Genomic DNA, 14464 nt, shown 5'->3' with positions numbered 1-14464 from the left:
ATTGCAAAAACTTGAACAGAAGCAGTGCACTGAGAATAAGATGTCCACTGTTGTACACGCATACTATTTCTGTTTATAATCAGCGCAATATGACTGTGGCTGTGATTGGTAGAACTGAGATTCAGAGCAGAAAAACTGGGATCTTTGAGATAAGGTCTGAATAGCCTCATTGCAACCTGAGGTGGTGTGGGGAAGCCTTCTCATTTGTGTTTCCCTACAATCTACTAAATTGCAAAGTGAATATTACTCTGCCTTATTTGTGATAAGGGCACATTGTATTAGCAATATATTTATTAAAAAATGTTCTCATAGTAGAACCAAATTCAGAGATTTTATTGCATACAGATCAGTACCATGGCTAGTTGTTAGAACTTAAACAAGTCACATCACAAGTACAAATATGGTTTGCCCAGTTGCACTAAGCCATGTATAAGATCCGAGGACAGGAGGAGCCCAGCACTGTTAAGGTTCAATGGTAAGGGGGGGGGGGGGTTGTTAGGGACATACATCTTCTGTCTACCTGCAGTCGTGATCCAGGGTGGCATCCCACTGTAGACAGAAAGGTCATTGGAATCCAGGAAATCTTAAATAGGGCTCGGCACTGTGTAAGATAATAGTTGGTAGCATATGATTAATGCATATGGTGATATCCTGTTAAAGGCAGTCTTTCTAGAATTAACTGTTTATATTCAAATAAGCTCATTCACTTCTGACTGAGCTACATGTAAATAATTTGTTGTATGAATGTTTATGAAGGAATTAATGCATTCTGATATTTAACTCCATTATGACTCCAGTCTGGTCCATTTTTATGGTTTCTGGTGCCTTTTGCGATATGCATGCAATCATAGGTGAAGAATAATGAAGATTTAGGGATGCTTAAACTATTCATACAAGGGCAAATTTAGCTGCTGATACAGCCTCTTCAGACCAAGCTGGCAGCTCAATCTGACTGTGTATGACGCCTATGTAGCTCTACATAGGCCAATGCTGGGCCAATGGAGCTACAGGGTTGTGCTCTTAAGAATGGATCCACTTGCCTCCACCTCTATAAAAAAACACCTGCGGCACAAACAGACCCGGATTTGTGGAGAGGCCACCAGGGCCCGGGCCTAGGGCGGCAGAATTTTAGGTGGCGGCATACTGCCAAAACACACCCATATTGGTGCAGAATCACTGGGGATGCACAGGAAATACGATAAAACATTTTTAAAATTTCTCGTGCCAATCCCCATTTCTCTGGTCCTGATGATTAAAATTTAAGCAATTAAAAGAGAGGGGATGGGGCGATGAATGACAGTGGGCCTAGGGGCTCCCACTATGTAAATCCGGCCCTGGGAAGAAAGTTGGCAATCTACTATGTGTGCCCTTACAATAAATGTTTCTCTGTAAATCTCTGCGTAAATAATGGATAATTATTATGTATATATACAGATGAAGCAATCGGGATATTCAAATTTTTTAGTCCTAGCACAGTCCCAGGCAGGTGTTTGGGCACAGTGTGACAAAATGTGAAATCCTGATGCTTGAGATATATATATATATATATGTATACGTTGTAAAAGTAGCAACAGCACTCACGCTTCACTCCTGGTTCAGCAGTGCACGTCCCTTGGGGATTCCAGCAAGTTCTCCACAATATAAAAAAGTAGAAATGAACAGCACTCGCTTGTAATGCTCAAAAAGTTTGTATTAAATTGTAATAAAAAATTACATCACCATATGTGTGTACATATAAAATAGCGACGTTTCGAGCCTGAATAGGCTCTTTATCAAGCCATGTGTGACAATGGTACCAGGTTCAAACACAATCCATGTGAATATTTAAAGACCAGCATATTCATTATCCTCTATACAGGGTTAGTTCAATATACACTGAACCATGGCTGAATAAACTCTATGCATATCAATTCAAATATTTGGACTTTGACACGATAGAAACAAAACATGTAGAAACAGATACAGCTATAAAAATAGATATCAATTGTAATCCTTATTAAGGCCTACCGGGTGAAGTGAATTTAATCACTTGTAATGCAGTATTTCCCAATTTTATAGTAGACTTATGTTGGGATATCCGTGATTTAACTTTCTGGATGGTTTCCGCAACATAGATCATACCACATGGGCAAACGATCGCATACACCACAAATTGTGATAGGCAAGTGTGGTATCCCCTAATTTCAATAGATTCTCCTGTTCCTGGATGTATAAAAGATTTCCCTTTTATCACATGTCTACACTGTTTGCAATCAAGGCATGGATACATACCACTATTGTGTGGTCACAAAAATGATTTATCTTTTATGTACTTTGGATTTAGTTAATTTGGACCCTATAGTTTTTCCTCTTTTATACAATATTAATCTATAGAAAAGTCGCCTGCTCTAAAGCACACGCGGCATTGCGTTTTCCCAAGTCGCCCGAAGTTTCCTCACAATTTCGGGCGACTATGAAAAACACAGCGAGGCATGTGCTTTAGCGCAGGCGACTTTCATTATAGCCTATGGGAAGACACGCTGAGGCAGTTCGGGGAGATTGTCGCCTAGAAGACGAGGCGATTAGTCGTTAATCTCCTTGTGTGAACTAACCCTTATTGTGTAGTACATTATTGGGGTCCTCAGCCTACTCGGCTATTGCATGGCCAATATGTGCAGTTTAGTTTATATATGATACTTATCTTTCTGTCCCTAGGCCACATGACCAAATCTTAGAGAATTTAGACATTTTGTCGAGCTTTAAGTTTACAGGGCAGCCTAGAGTAGATCTGTCAATCATAACCATCACTGTTTGAGAGAGATATAGAACTTTAATGGAGGAATGTAACAGAAGTTATTAATGGAATACAATCTGAGCAAAGGTATATATTCTCATCATGCCAATCAGTTTAATATACTGTGCCATGAATATGGAGCATGGCATGTACTAAAGATGTATTACTGAACATACAAAGGAATTGGGTGCAGTGAGGAGGTGCTATTCCGTTCAGACTGAGCTGAGATTAAATCACTTTTTGGCCCAATATATTACTGAAAGGATCAAGATTTACCAACAACCTATTTATAAAGTCTGGGGGCATCTTTGTGAATTCTAAGGTTGTTGATTTCTAAACAGTTTAAGCATCTGTGTTTCTCTATAGGCCACATTGAAGCCAGGACAGTCAGCTTCCAGTTGACTGCAACTTTTAATCATGAAGTAGTCAATCTAATGTGATCTCCACAACTGAAAATAATATGACCTTCTTCTTGTACTATTTTATAATTTCCCTCACTAACAAGCTCACACTTTTCACATAGTACAATGTGCCCAGCCTGATAATTAGCTTTTTGCCTAAATACAGTATATGTACTGACAAGACCACACCTGCATCTTTCCCTCAGGTTATACAGGTAGAAGGATGCACATAATTATCTGAAAGGGAAAATGTAACAACATTTACTACTATTGTTTTGAAGACTTCCAGCCTACACTTATGATTATAGACTGAAGGAAGTAAAGATTCTCAAATGTCATTCCTTTTAATGAGTTACCTCTATAGGAAGAACAAGTGGTGCATTTAAAAGCAATCAACGCTTCCAATTGCTTTGGAGAGAAGGCAACTAAAAAGTTAATGTTTATAGCAACCTAACAGTGTCACAACGCAGGGAAAGCATTGGCAACATCTGTTTGAACAAGGTCTTTACATATTTCTCTGTATTGACAAACATCATATTCAGCCCCGCAGGATACCCTCAAGGTTTGGAGACGCCTTACTGTCTGCAGAGAGTTTTAAGCTGTAAACTGATTTCAAAGGATTGTTATAAAGAATAGCATATCATTTTAAAAATGTAAAAAGAAGAATAGAGAGCATAAAAGCAAAAAATAAAAACTATCTTAAATAAGTAAGAAATATATAAACATAACATAGAAGTAGCAAAGCCAGTGGTTTATTTTGTACAAGAACATAATTGATTATTTATTAAAGACACACATTTCCCTAATACTTGTATAGCAAAATAATAAATAAGAATGGAGCAATCATTACAATTGGATAAATTACCAGGGGTGGCCATTTGTCTCTCCAATATGCCACTACAGTTGAATTTTGCAGATTCTGATGAGGCATTTTGGGCAATATATTTGGCTAATAATGTTATTTATTCTTACATATAGTATATTAAGTATTAAGTAGTAGCTGGGCAGAGCCTATCTGTTTCATTAGAGGATGAAGAAGCAAAATAGCTGCGTGTAATTAGCTTGTAATTCAAGAACAAACATAAACACTAATACTTACAGCACATGGGGCATTTTGATATTTTCTTCGCTGCCATTTGCTATGAACATATTTATGATAAACTGCCTGGAGTTGAACCAGGGACCCTGTGTTCCTCTGCTGTCTGCATTATTGCTGCTCTATGTGAGCGGACAGCTAAGGCCCTGGTTCACTCCTATGGCTGTGCTTGGTAATTGCTGGTAAGCATGGCTTGTTTCACCTGTTGCCAATCTGGCCACAGGTGATTTGTGTAAGCAGTTAGACTGGCTATAAAACCCCCAACTCTGCTCTGACTTATTGCCTAGTATAGATTTATTTCGGCAGTTCCTGGGTGCGGTCTGTTACTGTTTAAGCTGTGTTTGACCTTGCCTGTCCCTGAATAGTCTACTACCTATCCTGACCCTTGCCTGAACCTTGACTTTTCCTTTGGATTATGCTTTGTACCTCTATATCTGTGTGTTTTGACCTGGCCTGTGACCCTGACTAGTTGTCTCCTGTATCTGTACTGTCTGCTCTCATTTAATATCAACTTGTTCTGTCCCCCGACCTCACTTCTTGTTCTCAGTTCCTGTATTACGTGCAGTTCCCCTGCCTACCCAGAACTCTCTCCCTGGTCCTCACATGTTAAGACCTGGCAGCACCCGAGTAGCAGGTAGCAAAAGGTGGCTGTTATAGGTGGAAGACTGAGCCGTGACCGGGACCTCAGGAAATGTTCTGGGTTTTGGGATACCAATTGTGACAATATTCCTATATTTTGCTATTGGAGCTGGTAACCCAAAGTTCAACACACAAGCAACTTTCCAACTCTATTAATTTTTAGGATTAACCATCATCATTATCATGATGATTTATTTTTATAATTTCAGGAAATTACGCAGTGATTTCTATGAATATATAAGAACGAGGAAACAAGAATTTTCAGAGTAAGAATAGGATTGGATGGCTACACTTCAAAATATCTGTATCAAATTAACTGTATTAGACTTGTCTAGGAATCTATAGAATATAGACTTGGGGGGGTTATTTATTAAGCTCAGAGTTTTTCTAGTCTGACTTTTAAAGGGGAAAATCATTTTTTTCGGAGAAAAATACCTGGATTTTTCGGTGTTAAAAGTCCGATGAAAAAAGTACTCTAACTCAGACCTGCTGAGAACATGTAAAAGTCAATGGCAGATGTTCCATTAACAATTGGAAGATTTTCTGAGTTGCGATGGGTTTCTGAAAAAAACGTAGCTTTGAGCGATTTTATGAAAAAATCGTAGCTTTCGTAGCAAAATCCGGAAAAATCATACGATTCAGCTTTTTTTCACGATTTTATTGTGACTTTTTCTGCAAAAGAAAAATTTGTGAAAATGTATTGATAAGAGGGGGAAAAAGTCAGAGAACGGATTTGGTCAGTCGTTTTCAGAAAATAATGAGAACTTTTCGGATTTTGATAAATAACCCCCCTGATGTCATAGTTCCAGTGCTTATGCTCCTATGTCTATTCATTTAAAACTTCTCTTGCCCCCCCAGATGGACATATTTTATGTTGCTCTTGTGCTGTTCTGCATTCATACTTAGCAACAGCTATTAGTTACTGAATGATTTATCCCAGGAGGTGTGAGGTACTTGGGCACCTTACTTTATTTGGTCACATACTTAATTCTCCTAATAGATGGTGTTCATTTAGTATAATCCTTTCTTTGACCAAATGGAGGAAAGGTAGAGAGAAATTCCTCCCATAACTTCTAGCATCGTTAATTGAAACAACACAAGGAAGGCTTCAGCTCACCATGAGCCAATGTTTTCTGTGGCAAGTTATGAACGATGAATTTGAACCTCTGAAATACCCTGACAGAGCCCTCTTAATGAGAGTTGGTAAGTCATAATTTTCATTTGGATCAGACAGATGTTACTTTCACTTGAGCAGGAAACTACCAATATTTTCATTTGAAAAACAGTAGAATCCAACTGACTTTAAATATTTGTAGTTAAATGTTTTAAGATTTGGATTTGTGATTAATAGTATGAAAATGAAAAAGCAATTGTTCCTTTATTGTAACTTTAAAGAATGTCAGTTTTAGAATGTCTAGTGTTAGAGGAACTAGGATACAAGCAACTCTTATATGAAAGAACACACTGTAATACTGGCATGCATATATTTTAATGGAACCTCTAATTTATGTGCTGTTTTTAGTAGTTTGGAGAAAGCTTTGACCTTCTCCTTTCCTGGGCAGGAGGCTGTAATCTATTTTGGCAACTTTCGCCAAGAAGCGATTACTATAAAAAATTGGATCCACATAGCTTGCATTGCAAAAAAAACAAAACAAAGCAAAACAAAAAAAACAAAAAACAACCGCACAGGGAGAGGCATGTTTCTTGGGAACTCAGGAATACATGACAAGAAAAATTATTTTATAATGTTCTGTCTCCATAAATAATTACTGAATACATACAGTATTACTGAAATACATTGTTGTGGTGCTGTAGAAAAGTACAGAGGCCTGATCATTATTAGGTTGACCAGTGAAGAGGGGAAAAAGTGCATAAAGTAAAGGCATTGTCCAATAGGTACCAAAACTAATGTTCTAGTGCTCCAAAAGATAGTTCTTTCTTATAGCGATTGAGAGAGCACTCCTTACAGAAGAATTCAGGGATGGAATTCCAGAGGTAAGGAGCAGCAAGATAGAAAGGTTTGAGACGAGAGCTGGCATTAGATGTGGATAGTGGGAAAAGAAGCCAAACATGAAGGTGTATGCATAAAACAAATTCCTATACAAGTACTATGCTCAAATCCAGCAGATAAAGAGGCTTTCAATCTACTTTTGCAAATGGGTAAAGGATAGTGGTGGGCGAATTTGTCCCGTTTCGATTTGCCGAAAAATTTGCGAATTTCCTGCAAAATTTGCGAAACAATGAAAAATTTGCGAACAATCGTGAAATTGGAAAGTTCCCGAAAAAATTGTGAAATTCAAACGTTTTCACGAAAAAATTGTGAAATTTGAAGGTTTTCACTAAAAAATAGTGAAATTTGAAGGATTTCACTCAAAAGTCATGAAATTTGAAGATTTCACTAAAAAATAGTGAAATTTGAAGGATTTCACTCAAAAATCGTGAAATTCTGAGGATTTCACGCAAAAATCGTGAAAATCTGACATTTTCACGAAAAAATAGTGAAAATTGAAAATTCACGCCGACGAACTTTCACGGGAGATTCACAAATTTATTTGCTGGCAGCCAAACACTAGAATTCTCCGTGAATTCGTGCCATCACTAGTAAAGGAGAATTCTTTAGAGTTCACCTTGTACCATGGACCCCCCAGAATAAGTACTATGTTATTCTGTAACTAATAATGCATTTAACGTTGAAGAAATTGATTTACGTGACATCAGTAGTGATGTGCGAATTTATTCGCCAGGCGCGAATTCACGACGAATTTGCGCGATTCGCCGCCAGCGAATAAATTCGCGAAACTCCCGCGAAAATTCGCGGAAAAAATTCGCCGGTGTCAAAATTTTTTTTTCGAAAAACGCACGCCGGCGTAAAAAACGGGCGCCGGCGTCGGAAAAACGGGCGCCGGCGTCAAAAACGGGCGCCGGCGTCAAAAACGAGACGCCGGCGCCGTTTCGCGAATTTTTCGCCGTTTCGCGAAATTCGCAAATTTTTCGGCGAAGCGAAACGGCGCAAATTCGCCCATCACTAGACATCAGTGCCACGCCTGCTCCAGCAATATATTGTTCATAATTTATTTAAGAACCACTGGCTCACAGATCATTGTGTGTATGAATTTGTGTAAAAACCCTCCCTCCAATGATACACTGAGGGCCCATATGAGTGAGAGAGCCCTGTGTTGCTAGATTTGCCAAGTGGTGGCCAAATATGCAGATCAATGAGTCTTTGTTTCGAATAATCTATGTACATATATTTCAGTGAAAGTGTATAGGAAAATAAGGTAAAATTTGAATAATTTACAAGACTGAGGGGCAATTCATTTACGGCAGAAGACATAAGCAAGCATCATCAGGTCCATGAGCTAGTGAGACCATGGAATGGAATACTGTGTACTTTGGGTGATAAGAGAACATCAGGAGTGCTGAATAGGTATTTTTATGGTGTCACCTGTGTCTTATTATAATTTTTTTTTGTTTGCGACCCCCTTACACTTTTTAGTCTCTGCACAGCTCTGCATAGATCTTCAGGTTTGCCTGGCAACAAACTGCTTGATAGACCCAAGTGCCAAAAGTCTCTTTGGATTTTATGTTTCAGGATTGTGGACTGAGGGTCTGTGAATTAATCAGCAAGGACACATCCCTAATGCTTGTTTTCTCATCTTTATTGCTTTTTTACAAATCTCTTATATCTGTTTTGCTTATCCTAAAAGTAGATCTCTTTGAAATGTCCCTCGTTTGACATAAATCTTCTTAGTAGGAATGTTTTAGTCGCTCATCAAAGGCTATTGAATGCAGATATCATAGAATGGTTTCTATCAGACTTGCAAACATACAGGAATGGAAAATACAAAAATACTGCATCCGTAGGAAAGAAATTTTAACTGAGTACAGTATAAAATGACACCACATTTTTAACACCACTTAGAATTTCTGTTGTTTAGGCATATGAGCAGTGAAGTATATTTACATATTACATAAGTAAATCCTTATGTTCGAGTGCTTATTTATGCTTTACTTAAACTATGGACTTGCCTGTCATATTTTAATGTGGTGTTATTATTCAAAAAGGCAGCCTGAAAACTATAGGCCTGTTAGTTTGACATATGAGGGGACAGGACGGGAGACACCTACATGCTCCCCTGTACCCCTCATGAGTACAGTGCAGACAGCGCTGTATTTCTGGTTATGGTAGGTCTCTGTGCTCTAAAATGAAACACAAAGACCTGGGTCCATTTTTGTATGTTAATGACCCCTTATGATTTTGTGCCAGCATTGCAAAAGGTCCTGACAAATTTAATTGCCTTCAATAAGAAGGTGAGCAGAATCATCAACATTGATATGGCCATAGATTTGATCTTCTATTTTGCTATATAATTTCATTCAGTACCCCACAGAAAGTTAATGATTAAATTAAGGAATACTGACTTGGAATATAATATATGTACCTGAATAGAGAACTGACCAAAGGATAGATATTGAAGACCCAGAGGTGGGCACTGTAAAGAACTGTCTTTTTGCTTATTATACGAAATTGTGCAAGATATTGCCTCTTTGCAGAGAGATGTGGAGAACTGGGTAGCAAATTGGATCAGTGTTGCTAAATGAGCAAAAAAAATTTAAATGCTAGGTATATGCTAAATAGAAGAGTATTGTGGGATTCCTTTATTGGAATAGATTTGGGGATTTTTGTGACTAACCAGCAGTATAACTCTAGGCAAGGTTGGTCAGTGGCTAAAATAGTAAATCAAGTACTGTCTTGCATAAAAAGGCATTAATTAATGGGATGAAAAAATAATTTTACCTCTTTATAGATCCCTGTTAAAGGAGAACTAACCCCTAAAAAATGAATATGGCTAAAAATGCTACATTTTATATACTGAACTTAAAGCAACATCCTAAAGTTTCAGCTTCTTAATAGCAGCAATGATCCAAACTTGTCACAGGGGGTCACCATCTTGGACAGTCTCCACGACACTCACATGCTCAGTGGGCTCTGAGCAGCTGTTGAGAAGCTAAGCTTAGGGGTTGTTGCAAATTATCAAGCAGAAAATGAGGTTGACCTGTAATATAAGCTGATGCTATAGGGCTGATTAATTCTGGTGCTAATTATGCTGGTTTCTGTGCTGCCATGTAGTAATTATCTGTATTAATTACTTATTAATCAGCCTTATATTGTGACATTTCTATTCTATGTGTACTGTATATTGTGAGTGGGTCCCTAAGCTCAGTAAGTGACAGCAGCAAAGATGTGCAGTGAATCAGCAGAAAAGAAGATGGGGAGCTACTGGGGCATCTTTGGAGGCACAGCTAAAGAGCTGTGGTGCCTCTAGCTAGTACAGAAGTCCAAAACATAATGTACAGAATTTCTAGCCTACTTCTTTAGTTACGCTTTAAACCAACTGAATTTTTGCTTATAATAGGCAATTCTATAACATACTAAATGTTACGTTATCTACACCTTTAAATGATTGAGTTTATTGAGCCCTTCTGTTGTTATCCATGATTTATATGGGAAATATTTCTTATTAAAATAGACCATGTGGATATGCAATGAGGTAATAGGATAAAGGGATGCCCATACAGACTTTAGGTGATACACTTTAGCAGGCAGATTTATTATGTGTTGTAAAAAAATGGGGGAATAATTTACTAAAAAAGGCATAAAAAGAGGCATAATTTTTTTATGCACTTTTTCTTTGAGCAACTTCCACCTGAAGCAGCAGTGCAAAAAAAAAGATACGCCACAAAAAAGATGACCGCACGCGCTGGCCAAATGGCTAGCGGGGACTGGACTAGGAGGTATAAGAGGCAGAGAATGTGAGTGACTGGCGCCCCCCCCCAGCTTTGTGCCCTAGGCACTCTGCTTACCCCTAGTTCCGGCCCTGTGAAGCAGTGTAACATAATGGTGGAAAATTTGACGTTCACATGGAATAAAAAAAAACACCTTGATAAATTCGCCATTTATTGTGCACAGCTTTTTACACCGTTTTTATGACCAATTTTGTTTTACACAGCATAATAAATAGGCCCCTAAGTGTTGCAAATGCCAAGAGACTGCAAATAAAGATAAAAAAAAATTAAGAGTAATTAATAGTGATGGCCGAATTTCTCCCGTTTCGCTGAAAAATGTGCGAATTTCCTGCAAAATTTGCGAAACTGCAAAAAATTTGCGAAAAATCGTGGAATTGGAAAGTTCAGGAAAAAATCGTGAAAGTTGAACGCTATCATGAATAAATCGTGAAATTCTAACGTTTTCACGAAAAGATTGTGCACTTTGAAAGTTTGCACTAAAAAATCATGCAATTCAAATTTTTTCATGAAAAATCATGAAAATCTAAAATTGACGCCGGCGAATTTTCATTGGGAGATTTGCGTATTTATTCGCCGGCAGCGAAATGCGGAAATTCGCAGTGAATTCGTGCCAGTCGAATTTATTCGCCCATCACTAGTAATTAACACCTAGGGGCCCATTTACTTAGCTCGAGTGAAGGAATAGAGGAAAAATAGTTCGAATTTCGAATGTTTTTTTTGGCTATTTCGACCATCGAATGGCCTACTTCGACCTTCGACTTCGAACTAAAAATCGTTCTACTATTCGATAGTCGAAGTACTGTCTCTTTAATTCTTCGACCCCCTAGTTCGCCACCTAAAACCTATCGAGGCCAATGTTAGCCTACGGGGAAGGTCCCTATAGGCTTCCTAACAATTTTCTGATCGAAGGAATATCCTTCGATCGATGGATTAAAATCCTTCGAATCGTTCGTTCGATAATTAACCCTCGATATTCGACCATAGGTAAATTGGCCCCCTAGACAAAGTGATTTAGTAGCAGATAAAAATTATTTTTATCCATATTTACTTTATCAGAGGATACTGCTTGATGGTTGATTCATTATTTAGCTGCTATGCATTTCTTTTTGGTAGTTTTGGTATATTGTGTTCAATACCCCTCTGAATTGTGTCTGTATGTTACCCTCCCATTTAGACTGTAAGCCCTACGGGGTAGGGTCCTCTAGCCTTTTGTTTCCTTGATACTGAACACTAAATCTGTATTGTAATTATATTTTATATATTTATGTGAATTGTATGTCTAATAATGCACTTTTTGTTACTTTTTATTCCACTGACCCCTTGTTTGCTACTACTAATTTATTGTTTTGTTGTACAGTGCTTTGCCCTCAAGGAGTGCTTTACAAATAAAAATATACATACATACAAAACAGTAGACAATTACCAGCGAAATGTCTATATTCCCTCACCCGAATTCTGTCCCCCTCCCATCCTCTTTAATTACTGTTGTAAAGAGCCAGTCCAGACAAGATTGTGTTTCTGCTTTTCCTGCATGGCAATGAGGTGTAAGAAAGTTTAGTACTCAGACAGCCTGCAGATACTTTGTGTTATGAGTGGAGAAAAGAATTAATGTCAGAGTTTCTTGTTCCGCACAGACACTGAACAGACACTCAGCATTACCCCAGGGATGCATATGTGCATTTTTCTGTGCAAAGTACTGTACATGTCTACACATAACTTCAAATACAATTTTAACATTCTAAAAAAAATAAAAACAAATAAGTGAATGCTTTATTGCTGGATAATCATTTTATCAAAGAAATAATCACATTAACATATAAGTTATTTTGGGGAAATTTTTTTTTATTTTTAATAATTTTTGAGGTTAAATTTGAAAGCCATTTAGGATGACATCAGCAGTTCCTTTGTGCCACTACAGACTACAGTAGACCAAGATATTATTTGGAACCCAGATGTACCACGTGTAGGTTTTTATTTGGAAGTGAGACAAAATGAAGAACCTGATGCAGCTGAATTTTTAGAGGCTGATTTTATTAACATCTGATCTTGAGTCTTATTTGTGATTTGCTACAAACAAAAAATGTAAAAGATCTTTTTGTGATCAAGGTTATTTTCTCAGATGCAGCTTTTAGAAACCTTTATGTGTGTGACAAATAAAAATTGATTCAGAAAGAAAAGTGATTTTTAAAATAAATATAGCAACTGAACTCAAGTTCAAATGTTCAAAAAAAGGGGTTGATTTTTCAAAAGCTGAGTTTGAGGTTTCTTTTAACAATTTGAGGAAAAAATGTGAACTGGAATGTTTTTGAGAATACTTTCCAGAACATACCACTGGTATTGCATGAAACTAGTTTGTGGCTGCTACTATTTTGCCCAAGACTCTTCCCTAGACCTTGAAAATTGATAAATCATTTAGGGATGTTGCCATTATTTGCGAAAACCATGTCCATGCAAAAATTAAAAATGAATTTTTGAAAAAAACGTGATTAATCAAATTGTGGGAGTAAAAATAAAAAACACTAAGGGGCAGATTTACTAAGGGTCGAATTTCGAAGTTAAAAAAAATGTCGAAATTCGACCCTCGAATTTAAAAACTTTTTTCACAAAATTTAACTTTCGAACGATCGAATAGAAATCGTTCGTTCGAACAATTAAATCATTCAAATCGAACGATTCAAACGATTTTTAGCGATCGATCTAAGGCTTTTTATTCGACCAAACAAAACTTAGAAAAGTGCTCTGGAAGGTGCCCATAGGCTAACATTGCACTTCGGTAGCTTTAATTTGGCAAAGTATGAAGTCGAAGTTTTTTTTAAAGAGACAGTACTTTGATTATCGAATGGTCGAATATTTGAACGATTTTACTTTGAATCATTCAAATCGAAGTCGAATGGTCGAATATAGCCTATTCAATGGTCGAAGTGCCCAAAAATTTACTTCGAAATTCGCACTTTTTTAACTTCGAAAATTCACTCGAGCTTAATAAAGTCAAGTTTAAATCAAGTTTTGTTTAAATTGATTTTGCCCTGCAGGGGAATCAATCAGCATGAGGATACTGCATTCAAATACCTAATTCCATATTCATGTAATAATATAAACATTAGTTATTGGGCCATATAGGTAATTTTATAATTGCAAAACAGTATTAGTTGTTTCAGACCAAGATTGAGGGAGTTATTTGTCAAAATCCGAATTTTTCTGATTTTCTAATTAAAAAAGTCAGACCAAACTTAAATCCACGATTTGACCTTATATCGAGCGAAAACCCGAATCATAAGATTTTTTAGAGTTTTTTCCAAAATCGATTGATTTTTTTTTCTGGCTTATCTATGAAAAGCCCAAATTTTTGGGATTTTTGTCCGAAAAGGTTGGAAACGCCAAAATAGGATGGGGACCTCTGTCAGTGACTTATACACAACCACGGCGGGTCTGATATGGCGTTTTTTTTCTGATTCTGGCTTTTTGCCACATTGGGCTTTATTAATCTCGAAAAATTTAAGTTTAAAAAAAAAAAGTTTTGCCCCAAAAAGTCAGACTGGAGTTTAGTAAATAACTCCCTTAGATTTTGATGAATTAATGAAATGACATTCAGATTTCAAGAGCAGCCCTGTAAATTAGCATGCATAGTGAGTTTAGAATTAAATGCACCTAGAGTTGTGTGTGTGGGAATTTCTGTCCCACAGAAGAAAGGTCACCTCCAAATGCACAACTGAGTGCCTTGTCTACACATTCAATACACCTAAATAG

The 14464-nt window shown here is 37.3% G+C and overlaps 1 protein-coding gene across 3 annotated transcripts in view; it reads right to left on the bottom strand.

Annotated features, from left to right (window-relative positions):
• Positions 1-14464, bottom strand: part of vit.S (vitrin S homeolog) — an 83278-nt gene that overhangs the window by 44700 nt on the left and 24114 nt on the right. Inside the window, exon 1 of one of the 3 annotated variants that reach the window (XM_041564416.1) lies at positions 521-635. The exons of 1 other annotated variant lie outside the window; for it this stretch is intronic. In XM_041564416.1, coding sequence (XP_041420350.1) covers positions 521-545 — 25 coding nt within the window. In that variant the 5' untranslated portion in view covers positions 546-635. Of the gene's footprint in view, positions 1-520; positions 636-14464 lie in introns of those variants that run through there. One more of the 3 variants, XM_041564415.1, reaches the window with a different exon arrangement.

Source organism: Xenopus laevis, chromosome 5S, assembly GCF_017654675.1.
Source record: "Xenopus laevis strain J_2021 chromosome 5S, Xenopus_laevis_v10.1, whole genome shotgun sequence".
Taxonomy (NCBI): Eukaryota; Metazoa; Chordata; class Amphibia; order Anura; family Pipidae; genus Xenopus; species Xenopus laevis.
The sequence above is the reverse complement of the archived record's forward strand: the minus strand, read 5'-3'. Positions and strand labels throughout refer to the sequence as shown.